Source organism: Oncorhynchus masou, chromosome 24, assembly GCF_036934945.1.
Source record: "Oncorhynchus masou masou isolate Uvic2021 chromosome 24, UVic_Omas_1.1, whole genome shotgun sequence".
Taxonomy (NCBI): Eukaryota; Metazoa; Chordata; class Actinopteri; order Salmoniformes; family Salmonidae; genus Oncorhynchus; species Oncorhynchus masou.
In genome coordinates, this window is record NC_088235.1 from 114696043 (window position 1) to 114709538 (window position 13496).

Sequence of the window (13496 nt, forward strand, 5' to 3'; positions counted from 1 at the left end):
CTTCCTTGTCCTCATCCTCCTTGTCCTCGTCCTCCTCATCCTCGTCCTCCTCCTCCTTGTCCTCCTCCTCTTCCTCCTCCTCGTCCTCCTCCTCCTCCTCATCCTCCTCCTCCTCGTCCTCCTCATCCTCCTTGTCCTCGTCCTCCTCATCCTCGTCCTCCTCATCCTCCTCCTCCTCGACCTCCTCCTCCTCCTCATCCTTGTCCTCCTCGTCCTCCTCTTCCTCGTCCTCCTCCTCCTTGTCCTCGTCCTCCTCATCCTTGTCCTCCTCTTCCTTGTCCTCATCCTCCTTGTCCTCGTCCTCCTCATCCTCGTCCTCCTCGTCCTCCTCCTTGTCCTCCTCCTCCTCCTTGTCCTCCTCCTCCTCCTTGTCCTCCTCTTCCTCATCCTCATCCTCCTTGTCCTCGTCCTCCTCCTCCTCCTCCTCCTCCTCGTCCTCCTCATCCTCCTTGTCCTCGTCCTCCTCATCCTCCTTGTCCTCGTCCTCCTCATCCTCGTCCTCCTCGTCCTTCTCCTTGTCCTCCTCCTCCTCCTTGTCCTCCTCCTCCTCCTTGTCCTCCTCTTCCTCATCCTCATCCTCCTTGTCCTCGTCCTCCTCCTCCTCCTCCTCCTCCTCCTCGTCCTCCTCATCCTCCTTGTCCTCGTCCTCCTCGTCCTCCTCCTCCTCCTCCTCCTCCTTTTCATCCTCCTTGTCCTCGTCCTCCTCATCCTCCTCCAGGATCAGATTAGAACTGGTTTGGGACTCAAGGAAAAATGTACATTGTCATTACAGAGGTGGAAGTTTTGAATCCGTCATTTGAGAGTTTGATCTTCAATCAGGCCTGACAATGACACAAACACATGTGTATCTCACGTTCTTTAAAATGAGTTGAAACCTAGGACAGTGGCTTGAAACCTAGGACAGTGACTTGAAACCTAGGACAGTGACTTGAAACCTAGGACAGTGGCTTGAAACCTCGGACAGTGGCTTGAAACCTCGGACAGTGGCTTGAAACCTAGGACAGTGGCTTGAAACCTAGGACAGTGGCTTTAACCCGTTGACAGTGACTTTAAACCGAGGACAGTGACTTGAAACCTAGGACAGTGGATTGAATCCTAGGACAGTGGCTTGAAACCTAGGACAGTGACTTGAAATCTAGGACAGTGACTTGAAACCTAGGACAGTGGCTTGAAACCTAGGACAGTGGCTTTAAACCGAGGACAGTGACTTTAAACCGAGGACAGTGACTTGAAACCTAGGACAGTGGATTGAATCCTAGGACAGTGGCTTGAAACCTAGGACAGTGACTTGAAACCTAGGACAGTGACTTGAAACCTAGGACAGTGACTTGAAACCTAGGACAGTGGCTTGAAACCTCGGACAGTGGCTTTAAACCGTGACTTGAAACCTAGGACAGTGGATTGAATCCTAGGACAGTGGCTTGAAACCTAGGACAGTGGCTTTAAACCGTGACTTGAAACCTAGGACAGTGGATTGAATCCTAGGACAGTGTCTTGAATCCTAGGACAGTGTCTTGAATCCTAGGACAGTGGCTTTAAACCTTGGACAGTGTCTTTAAACCTAGGACAGTGACTTAAAACCTTGGACAGTGTCTTTAAACCTAGGACAGTGACTTAAAACCTAGGACAGTGGCTTGAAACCGAGGACAGTGACTTGAAACCTAGGACAGTGGCTTTAAACCGTGACTTTAAACCGAGGACAGTGACTTGAAACCTAGGACAGTGGCTTGAAACCTTGGACAGTGGCTTGTGGAAGAGATTTTTAAAAGCTTTGTTTTATCATTGGCAACAGGTAGCCTAGTGGTTAGAGCGTAGGGACGGCAGGGTGGCCTAGTGGTTAGAGTGTAGAGACGGCAGGTTAGTCTAGTGGTTAGAGCGTTGGACTAGTAACTGAAAGGTTTGCTTGATCAAATCCCCTAGCTGACAAGGTACAAATCTGTTCTGCCCCTGAACAAGGCAGTTAACCCACTGTTCCTAGGCCATCATTGTAAATATGAATTTGTGCTTAACTGACTTGCCTTGTTAAATAAAGGTTAAATAAAATAAATGAATTGTCAACAGTTCATTGCGTTTCAAATGTCCATATGCAGGTCAAATTTTCAGACATAAACTTTCAACCCTTATTGTAGCATAAAATCACTATGGAGACCATTGGACCAGTCAACCAGGAAGAATGAAATGTCCCTTCAGAATGCTTCAATATATCAGTTTCAGAATGCTTCAATATGTCCCTTCAGAATGCTTCAATATGTCCCTTCAGAATGCTTCAATATGTCCATTTGGAATGCTTCAATATGTCCCTTCAGAATGCTTCAATATGTCCCTTCAGAATGCTTCAATATGTCCATTTGGAATGCTTCAATATGTCCGTTTCAGAATGCTTCAATATGTCCCTTCAGAATGCTTCAATATGTCCATTTGGAATGCTTCAATATGTCCATTTGGAATGCTTCAATATGCCAGTTTCAGAATGCTTCAATATGTCCAGTTGGAATGCTTCCATATGTCCCTTCAGAATGCTTCAATATGTCCATTTGGAATGCTTCAATATGTCCCTTCAGAATGCTTCAATATGTCCCTTCAGAATGCTTCAATATGTCCATTTGGAATGCTTCAATATGTCCATTTGGAATGCTTCAATATGTCCCTTCAGTATGCTTCAATATGTCCCTTCAGAATGCTTCAATATGTCCATTTGGAATGTTTAATTTGACCTTTATTTAACTAGGAATGCTTCAATTATGGACACAGAGGTTTATCTTACACCATACTGATGCTTTTACTGGCTGGATCCCACATTGTGCCATTTAGCACTCTGCCACTGTCCTTGTCAATCATTGATCAAACTGACTCCAATGGTACACGACATCAAATCAGACTTCATTTGTCACATGTTTTTTAAATTTTTTAATTTATTTCACCTTTATTTAACCAGGTAGGCAAGTTGAGAACAAGTTCTCATTTACAATTGCGACCTGGCCAAGATAAAGCAAAGCAGTTCGACACATACAACGACACAGAGTTACACATGGAGTAAAACAAACATACAGTCAATAATACAGTATGCCGAATACAGTGACTCTGCATAGATAATAAACAGTGAGTAGGAGCAATGTAAATACAAAGGGGAGGGGGGGGTCAATGTAATAGTCCGGGGGCAATTCGATTAGTTGTTCAGCAGTCTTATGGCTTGAGGGGGTAGAAGCTGTTAAGGAGCCTCTTGGTCCTAGACTTGGCGCTCCTGTACCGCATGCCGTGCGGTAGCAGAGAGAACAGTCTGTGACTAGGATGACTGGAGTCTTTAACCATTTTTAGGGCCTTCCTCTGACACCGCCTGGTACAAAGGTCCTGGATGGCAGGAAGCTTTGCCCCAGTGATGTACTGGGTTGTACTCACTACCCTCTGTAGTGCCTTACCATACCAGGCGGTGATGCAACCAGTCTCGATGTTGCAGCTCTCGAACATTTTGAGGATCTGAGGACCCATGCCAAATCTTTTCAGTCTCCTAAGGGAGAATAGGCGTTGTTGTGCCCGCTTCACGACTGTCATGGTGTGTTTGGACCATGATAGTTTGTTGGTGATGTGGACAACAAGGAACGTGAAGTTCTCAACCTGCTCCACTGCAGCCCCGTCGATGCGAATGGGGGCCTGTTCGGTCCTCTTTTTCCTATAGTCCACAATCATCTCCTTTGTCGTGCTCACATTGAGGGAGAGGTTGAAGTCCTGGCACCACACTGCCAGGTCGCTGACCTCCTCCCTATAGGCTGTCTCGTCGTTGTCAGTGATCACGCCAACCACTGTTGTGTCGTCAGCAAACTTAATGATGGTATTTCGTGTTTGGCCACGTAGGGTGGACAGGGAGTACAGGAGGGGACTAAGTACACACCCCTGAGGGGCCCCAGTGTTGATGATCAGTGTGGCAGATGTGTTGTTACCTACCCTCACCACTTGGGGGCGGCCCATCAGGAAGTCCAGGATCCAGTTGCAGAGAGAGGAGTTTAGTCCCAGGGTCCTTAGCTTAGTGATGAGCTTTGAGGGCACTATGGTGTTGAATGCTGAGCTGTAGTCAATGAACAGCATTCTCACATAGGTGTTCCTTTTGTCCAGGTGGGAGTGGGCAGTGTGGAGTGGTATGTGAATTGGAGTGGGTCTATGGTATCATGGAGGATGGTGTTGATGTGAGTCATGACCTGCCTTTCAAAGCACTTCATGGCTACAGACGTGAGTGCAACGGGTCGGTAGTCATTTAGGCCAGGTTACCTTCGCTTCCTTGGGCACAGGGGGTACGGTGGTCTGCTTGAAACATGTAGATATTACAGACTCAGTCAGGGACTGGTTGAAAATGTCAGTGAAGACACTTGACAGTTGGTCTGCTTTGAGTACACTTCACAGCTGAGCTGTTGTTGCTCCTAGACGTTTCCACTTCACAATAACAGCACTTACATTTGACCAGGGCAGCTCTAGCAGGGCAGCAATTTGATAAATAAAACTTGTTGGAATTGTGGCATCCTATGATGCTGCCACGTTGAAAGTCACTGAGCTCTTCAGTAAGGCCATTCTACTGCCAATGTTTGTCTATGGAGATTGCATGGCTGTGTGCACGATTTAATACACCTGTCAGCAACAGGTGTGGCTGAAATAGCCGAATCCACTAATTTGAAGGGGTGTCCTCATACTGCTGTATATATAGTGGATGTTCTGTATCACATGGGGAGAGTGACCTCACCTGGCTGTTAACGCTTCCTCTTCTTCCTCCTCTTCCTCTGCAGAACCGTTGTAAACTATGTCCTAACCTTCCTCCTCTTCTTTTCCTCGTCCTCTGTAGAACCATGTGGACCGGTGAAGGAGAGGTTCAGGTGAAAGCCCGGATGGAGACCACCCCTGCCATGGGCGTCCCTAGTATCTCTCTTTCCCAGAAGCAGACCCCTAAAAAGTTTGGCCCTGTGGTGGCCCCGAAGCCCCAGTTCAACCCCTACAAGACGGGAGACCCCATTGACCTTGCTGGAGGTAAGAGACGGCGATTCAGACACTGATAAAAGGGGTGCATGATCGTAGGCCACAATCAAGGGTCAAGGGTCAAGGGTCAAACAGGGTGGTAGGAGTTGGGCCTGTAGACGACTGGGTTGCCTGTTCAAATCCGGCCGGGCGTTGTGTGTGTGTGTGTGTGTGTGTGTGTGTGTGGGGGGGTGGAATTGATCTAGCAACTGGAGGGCTGCTGGGTTCATATCCTAACAAGAATCCCGTTGGTCCCTTGATCAAGGCCCTTAACCCCACAACATGCTCTCCACCCAGGGGTGCTGCATGGCCCCTGTGCTCCTTTCTACTGCGTGTGGTGTGTCTGGGGAGTTGAGAAATCAAGAGAGCAGAATATTCATTTCTGTTGTTCGCTGTGACTGTGGACAATAAAGTTGGATGTTTTTTTTTTAAATTGTATCCAGGGGCTGTATCCCCCAGTCACATGACCTTTCCATGACCTTTCCATGACCTTATATGAAAGACAACACCATACTCCTCCCTTTTGCCAATTAAGAAATCCAAGGGCTGTGTAAACAAACCAAAAAAAACCTCTGACCTTGAATTCATCTTTTTAAGTCTGTTTGAAAAATACCAAAATAGAGTTGCCTTAATTAATAACATGTTAATGGAAATATTAAGAAATGTTGAGAGGGAACGAAAATACAGGAAATAATAGAAAAGTAATTATTAATATGCCATGAGTAACAATACTAGGTTATATACACAGGGTACCAGTATGGAGTCAATGTGCAGGGCTACGAGGTAATACCAGGCTATATACACAGGGTACCAGTATGGAGTCAATGTGCAGGGCTACGAGGTAATACCAGGCTATATACACAGGGTACCAGGTAATTGAGGTAGATATGTGCTGGGGTACCAGGTAATTGAGGTAGATATGTGCAGGGATACCAGGTAATTGAGGTAGATATGTGCAGGGGTACCAGGTAATTGAGGTAGATATGTGCCTGGGTACCAGGTAATTGAGGTAGATATGTGCAGGGATACCAGGTAATTGAGGTAGATATGTGCAGGGATACCAGGTAATTGAGGTAGATATGTGCAGGGGTACCAGGTAATTGAGTCTCCCCCAAAAAATAATTGTGCAAAAAGGGTCAAGCAGATTGTCAAATATTTAATCCAATATCAACCCGGACTAACTATTTAATCCAATATCAACCCGGACTAACTATTGAATCCAATATCAACCCAGACTAACTATTTAATCCAATATCAACCCGGACTAACTATTTAATCCAATATCAACCCGGACTAACTATTGAATCCAATATCAACCCGGACTAACTATTGAATCCAATATCAACCCGGACTAACTATTTAATCCAATATCAACCCGGACTAACTATTTAATCCAATACCAACCCTGACTAACTATTTAATCCAATATCAACCCGGACTAACTATTTAATAGTCTTATGACTCGGGGACATGTTGGTTCCAGACTTGGTTCACCGGTACTCATATTAGTCATATTTCTAATCAGTAAGCTTTATAAGAAAAAAACAACAACAACACGCGCTGTTACTATGGAAACCGCTATAGAACAGAGCCGCTATGAGCCAATTAGTGAGTGAAAGACAGAACAACAACCTAATAATACTCCTCTATAGAGGAAATTAATCAACCGCCAAAGTCAAACCAGTTCTGAAAGCTTTGTGTAGAGAATTTGGAAAGGATTTGACTCTTAAGCAAACGGGAGACTGACTTCCTCAGAGCAGGTTTCTGTGGCTTTAGATGTGAGATGCATTTTTTATTTATTTTTATTTCACCTTTATTTAACCAGGTAGGCCAGTTGAGAACAAGTTCTCATTTACAACTGCGACCTGGCTAAGACAAAGCAAAACAGCGCTTGGAATAAAGAAACATACAGTCAATAACACAATAGAACAAGTCTATATACAAAATCTATATACAGTGTGTGCAAATGAGGTAGGATAAGGGAGGTAAGGCAATAAATAGGCCATGGTGGCAAAGCAATTACAATATAGCAATTAAACACTGGAATGGTAGATGTGCAGAAGATGAATGTGCAAGTAAAGATAATGGGGTGCAAAGGAGCAATAAATAACAATATGGGGATGAGGTAGTTGGATAGATGGGTTATTTACAGATGGGCTATATACAGGAGTTGTGAGCTTCTCAGACAGCTGGTGCTTGAAGTTAGTGAGGGAGATATGAGTCTCCTGCTTGAGTGATTTTTGCAGAAAACTGGAAGGCGGCCAAAGGAGCAATTGGCTTTGGGGGTGACCAGTGAGATATACCCGCTGGAGCACGTGCTACGGGTGGGTGCTGCTATGGTGACCAGTGAGCTGAGATAAGGGGGGACTTTACCTAGCAAAGACATACTGTAGATCACCTGGAGCCAGTGGGTTTGGCGATGAATATGAAGCGACGGACAGCCAACGACAGAGTGGCTTTACAGAAGACTGGCCAGAAAAAAAGCCATTACTTAAAGAAATCAATAAGCAAACACATTTGGTGTTTGCCAGAAGGCATGTGGGAGACTCCCCAAACATTTGGAAGAAGGTACTCTGGTCAGATTAGACTAAAATTGAGCTTTTTGGCCATCAATGAAAACGCTATGTCTGGCGCAAACCCAACACCCCCCATTCCCCCCGAGAACTCCATCCCCACAGTGAAGCATGGTGGTGGCAGCATCATGCTGTGGGGATGTTTTATCATCGGCAGGGACTGGGAAACTCGTCAGAATTGAAGGAATGATGGAGGGAGCTAAATATAGGGAAATTCTTGAAGGAAACATGTTTCAGTTTTCCAGAGATTTTAGACTGGGACGGAGGTTCACCTTCCAGCAGGACAATGACCCTAAGCATACTGCTAAAGCAAAACTTGAGAGGTTTAAGGGGAAACATTTAAATGCCTAGTCAAAGCCCAGACCTCAATCCAATTTAGGATCTGTGGTATGACTTAAAGACTGCTGTACACCAGCGGAACCCATCCAACTTGAAGGGGCTGGAGCTGTTTTGCCTTGAAGAATGGGCAGAAATCCCAGTGTCTACATGTGCCAAGCTTATAAAGACATTCCCCCATAGATTTAAAACTGTTATTGCTGTACAAGGTGGAGCTACAAAGTATTGACTTTGGGGGGTGAATAGTTATGCACGCTCAAGTTTTCTTTTTTGTTGTTGTCGTATTTCCTAATTGTTACACAATAAAACTTATTTTGCATCTTCAAAGTGGTAGGCATGTTGTTTAAATCAAATGATACAAACCCCCCCAAATCAATTTGAATTCCAGGTTGTAAGGCAACAAAATAGAAAAAATGTCAGGGGTGGGGGGGTGAAGACTTTCACAAGCCACTGTACATAGGACTTGTCTAGATCAAGGCCTTCCAAGCCACCTGGATATGTTTAGATCAGGGCCTTCCAAGCCACCTGGATATGTTTAGATCAGGGCCTTCCAAGCCACCTGGATATGTTTAGATCAGGGCCTTCCAAGCCACCTGGATATGTTTAGATCAATGCCTTCCAAGCCACCTGGACATGTTTAGATTAGGGCATTCGAAGCCACCTGGAGATGTTTAGATCAGGGCCTTCCAAGCCACCTGGATATGTTTAGATCAGGGCCTTCCAAGCCACCTGGACATGTTTAGATCAGGGCCTTCCAAGCCACCTGGATATGTTTAGATCAGGGCCTTCCAAGCCACCTGGATATGTTATATGTTTGATCAATGCCTTCCAAGCCACCTGGACATGTTTAGATTAGGGCATTCGAAGCCACCTGGAGATGTTTAGATCAGGGCCTTCCAAGCCACCTGGATATGTTTAGATCAGGGCCTTCCAAGCCACCTGGATATGTTTAGATCAGGGCCTTCCAAGCCACCTGGACATGTTTAGATCAGGGCCTTCGAAGCCACCTGGACATGTTTAGATCAGGGCCTTCCAAGACACCTGGATATGTTATATGTTTAGATCAATGCCTTCCAAGCCACCTGGACATGTTTAGATTAGGGCATTTGAAGCCACCTGGAGATGTTTAGATCAGGGCCTTCCAAGCCACCTGGATATGTTTAGATCAGGGCCTTCCAAGCCACCTGGACATGTTTAGATCAGGGCCTTCCAAGCCACCTGGATATGTTTAGATCAGGGCCTTCCAAGCCACCTGGATATGTTATATGTTTAGATCAATGCCTTCCAAGCCACCTGGACATGTTTAGATCAGGGCCTTCAAAGCCACCTGGACATGTTTAGATCAGGGCCTTCCAAGCCACCTGGACATGTTTAGATCAAGGCCTTCGGGGCCACCTGTACATGTTTAGATCAAGGCCATCGAAGCCAAAAGGTGAAATATCCCAAATAGAAGCTAGACACAGCTTGTCGAATAACATACTTGTTGAACATAGCTATAGCCGTCAGTCCGTCAAGGTCCTCAGCGTTAGCTATCCGGCTACGTCAGTCCGTCAAGGTCCTCAGCGTTAGCTATCCTGCTACGTCAGTCCGTCAAGGTCCTCAGCGTTAGCTATCCTGCTACGGAGCATTTTGATGTCGGGATGCACGCGCATGACTTGAACGTGACGTTTGAGGGTCAACAGAAAACGTCTCAGTAACGGCATTCACACGGCATTCAGCTTCCTGTTTAACCTAAATTACTGATGGTCCTATTTTTTTTTTTTTTTCAACCAACGTCAGTAATACACTGAGGTTTCCCTATTCCCTATCTAGTGCCCTACTTTAGACCAGAGCCCTATTCCCTATCTAGTGCCCTACTTTAGACCAGAGCCCTATTCCCTATCTAGTGCCCTACTTTTGACCAGAGCCTAAGGTGCCATTTGGGACAAAGCCTATGAATATGGTTCTTTATCTTCCAGTAAGGGGCCCTTCAGGAAGCCTCGCTGTGTCTGTCTCTCGCTGCTAAGGTTTCCTGGGTCTTTGTGGTTCACACTTCTGCTAATGGTTATACTAACAGTCATGCTGCTGGGTAACAAACACAGTCAAACCAGGACTCGTACTTTTCCTTTTTGAAACATATTACCTCAAACAGACTGCCTTCAGACTGCCTTCAGACTGCCTTCAGACTGCCTTCAGACTGCCTTCAGACTGCCTTCAGACTGCCTCAGACTGCCTTCAGACTGCCTCAGACTGCCTTCAGACTGCCTTCAGACTGCCTTCAGACTGCCTCAGACTGCCTTCAGACTGCCTCAGACTGCCTTCAGACTGCCTCAGACTGCCTTCAGACTGCCTTCAGACTGCCTCAGACTGCCTTCAGACTGCCTCAGACTGCCTTCAGACTGCCTCAGACTGCCTTCAGACTGCCTTCAGACTGCCTCAGACTGCCTTCAGACTGCCTCAGACTGCCTTCAGACTGCCTCAGACTGCCTTCAGACTGCCTCAGACTGCCTTCAGACGTCCTCAGACTGCCTTCAGACTGCCTTCAGACTGCCTCAGACTGCCTTCAGACTGCCTCAGACTGCCTTCAGACTGCCTTCAGACTGCCTCAGACTGCCTTCAGACTGCCTTCAGACTGCCTTCAGACTGCCTTCAGACTGCCTCAGGCTGCCTTCAGACTGCCTTCAGACTGCCTTCAGACTGCCTCAGACTGCCTTCAGACTGCCTTGAGACTGCCTTGAGACTGCCTTGAGACTGCCTTGAGACTGCCTCAGACTGCCTCAGACTGCCTTGAGACTGCCTTGAGACTGCCTTGAGACTGCCTCAGACTGCCTTCAGACTGCCTTCAGACTGCCTCAGACTGCCTTCAGACTGCCTTCAGACTGCCTTCAGACTGCCTCAGACTGCCTTCAGACTGCCTTCAGACTGCCTTCAGACTGCCTCAGACTGCCTTCAGACTGCCTCAGACTGCCTTCAGACTGCCTCAGACTGCCTTCAGACTGCCTTCAGACTGCCTTCAGACGTCCTCAGACTGCCTCAGACTGCCTTCAGACTGCCTCAGACTGCCTCAGACTGCCTCAGACTGCCTTCAGACTGCCTCAGACTGCCTCAGACTGCCTCAGACTGCCTTCAGACTGCCTCAGACTGCCTCAGACTGCCTTCAGACTGCCTTCAGACTGCCTCAGACTGCCTTCAGACTGCCTTCAGACTGCCTTCAGACTGCCTCAGACTGCCTCAGACTGCCTCAGACTGCCTTCAGACTGCCTTGAGACTGCCTCAGACTGCCTTGAGACTGCCTTGAGACTGCCTCGAGACTGCCTCGAGACTGCCTTCAGACTGCCTTCAGACTGCCTTCAGACTGCCTTCAGACTGCCTTCAGACTGCCTTCAGACTGCCTTCAGACTGCCTTCAGACTGCCTCAGACTGCCTCAGACTGCCTTCAGACTGCCTTGAGACTGCCTTGAGACTGCTTCAGACTGCCTCAGACTGCCTTGAGACTGCCTTGAGACTGCCTCAGACTGCCTTCAGACTGCCTTCAGACTGCCTCAGACTGCCTTCAGACTGCCTTCAGACTGCCTTCAGACTGCCTTCAGACTGCCTCAGACTGCCTTCAGACTGCCTCAGACTGCCTTCAGACTGCCTCCAGACTGCCTTCAGACTGCCTCAGACTGCCTCAGACTGCCTTGAGACTGCCTTGAGACTGCCTTCAGACTGCCTTCAGACTGCCTCAGACTGCCTTCAGACTGCCTCAGACTGCCTTCAGACTGCCTTCAGACTGCCTCAGACTGCCTTCAGACTGCCTCAGACTGCCTTCAGACTGCCTTCAGACTGCCTCAGACTGCCTTGAGACTGCCTTGAGACTGCCTTCAGACTGCCTTCAGACTGCCTCAGACTGCCTTCAGACTGCCTTCAGACTGCCTTGAGACTGCCTCAGACTGCCTTCAGACTGCCTCAGACTGCCTTCAGACTGCCTTCAGACTGCCTCAGACTGCCTTGAGACTGCCTTGAGACTGCCTTCAGACTGCCTTCAGACTGCCTCAGACTGCCTTCAGACTGCCTTCAGACTGCCTTGAGACTGCCTTGAGACTGCCTTGAGACTGCCTTAGACTGCCTTAGACTGCCTTGCATAATATCTATATTTTGACTATGACCACACGGTAACAGGAATACCCACAGATATATATGTACACACACACACACACACACACACACACACACACACACACACACACACACACACACACACACACACACACACACACACACACACACACACACACACACACCGTGATAGTGCTACTGTGCTTGGTCTGTGGCTGTGTTCTGAATTATCTCTCTCATTCAGTCAAATGTTTATTCCCTCTACGGTTTCTTATCTCCTTCAGTGACGTAGTTGTTCTTTCATCCCAATTACTGTATTTCTGTAAGCAAAGTAGCATTTCCAGCCTGGGATTATTCTCTCTTTGACCCATCTCCACCCCGTTGCAGTCTCGTTCAAGGTCAAATGCATATTTAAAACTGTTCGGTATCAGAGCTAACCCCCCCTCTCAGCTGAAATCACAGTTATCTAAGACTGGAGGAGGCTATGGCCTGGAGTTGAATCATGTTCAATAAACCGCTACGTTACAGGGTATGAACACCGCTCTACAGGTTATAAACACCGCTCTACAGGGTATAAACACCGCTCTACAGGGTATAAACACCGCTCTACAGGGTATAAACACCGCTCTACAGGGTATAAACACCGCTCTACAGGGTATAAACACCGCTCTACAGGTTATAAACACCGCTCTACAGGGTATAAACACCGCTCTACAGGGTATAAACACCGCTCTACAGGGTATAAACACCGCTCTACAGGGTATAAACACCCCTCTACAGGGTATAAACACGACTCTACAGCCACTACATTACAGGGTATAAACACCGCTCTACAGGGTATAAACACCCCTCTACAGGGTATAAACACAACCCTACAGCCACTACATTACAGAGTATGAACACCGCCCTACAGCTACTACATTACAGGGTATAAACACCGCCCTACAGCCACTACATTACAGGGTATAAACACCGCTCTACAGCTACTACATTACAGGGTATAAACACCGCCCTACAGCCACTACATTACAGGGTATAAACACCGCTCTACAGCTACTACATTACAGGGTATAAACACCGCCCTACAGCTACTATATTACAGGGTATAAACACCGCCCTACAGCCACTACATTACATGGTATAAACACCGCCCTACAGCTACTACATTACAGGGTATAAACACCGCTCTAAAGCTACTACATTACAGGGTATAAACACCGCTCTACAGCTACTACATTACAGGGTATAAACACCGCACTACAGCTACTACATTACATGGTATAAACACCGCCATACAGCTACTACCTTACAGGGTATAAACACCGCCATACAGCTACTACCTTACAGGGTATAAACACCGCCCTACAGCTACTACATTGCAGGGTATAAACACCGCCCTACAGCTACTATATTACAGGGTATAAACACCGCCCTACAGCCACTACATTACAGGGTATAAACACAACCCTACAGCCACTACATTACAGGGTATAAACACAACCCTACAGCCACTAC

The 13496-nt window shown here is 47.2% G+C and overlaps 1 protein-coding gene across 1 annotated transcript in view; it reads left to right on the top strand.

The window, feature by feature from the left end:
* The window catches only part of LOC135511527 (lipoma-preferred partner homolog), a 458670-nt gene that overhangs the window by 139980 nt on the left and 305194 nt on the right, over positions 1-13496 (top strand). The window contains exon 4 of the mRNA XM_064933017.1: positions 4826-5007. Within this exon, the coding sequence (XP_064789089.1) occupies positions 4830-5007 (178 nt within the window). The 5' untranslated portion in view covers positions 4826-4829. The remainder of the gene's footprint in view (positions 1-4825; positions 5008-13496) is intronic.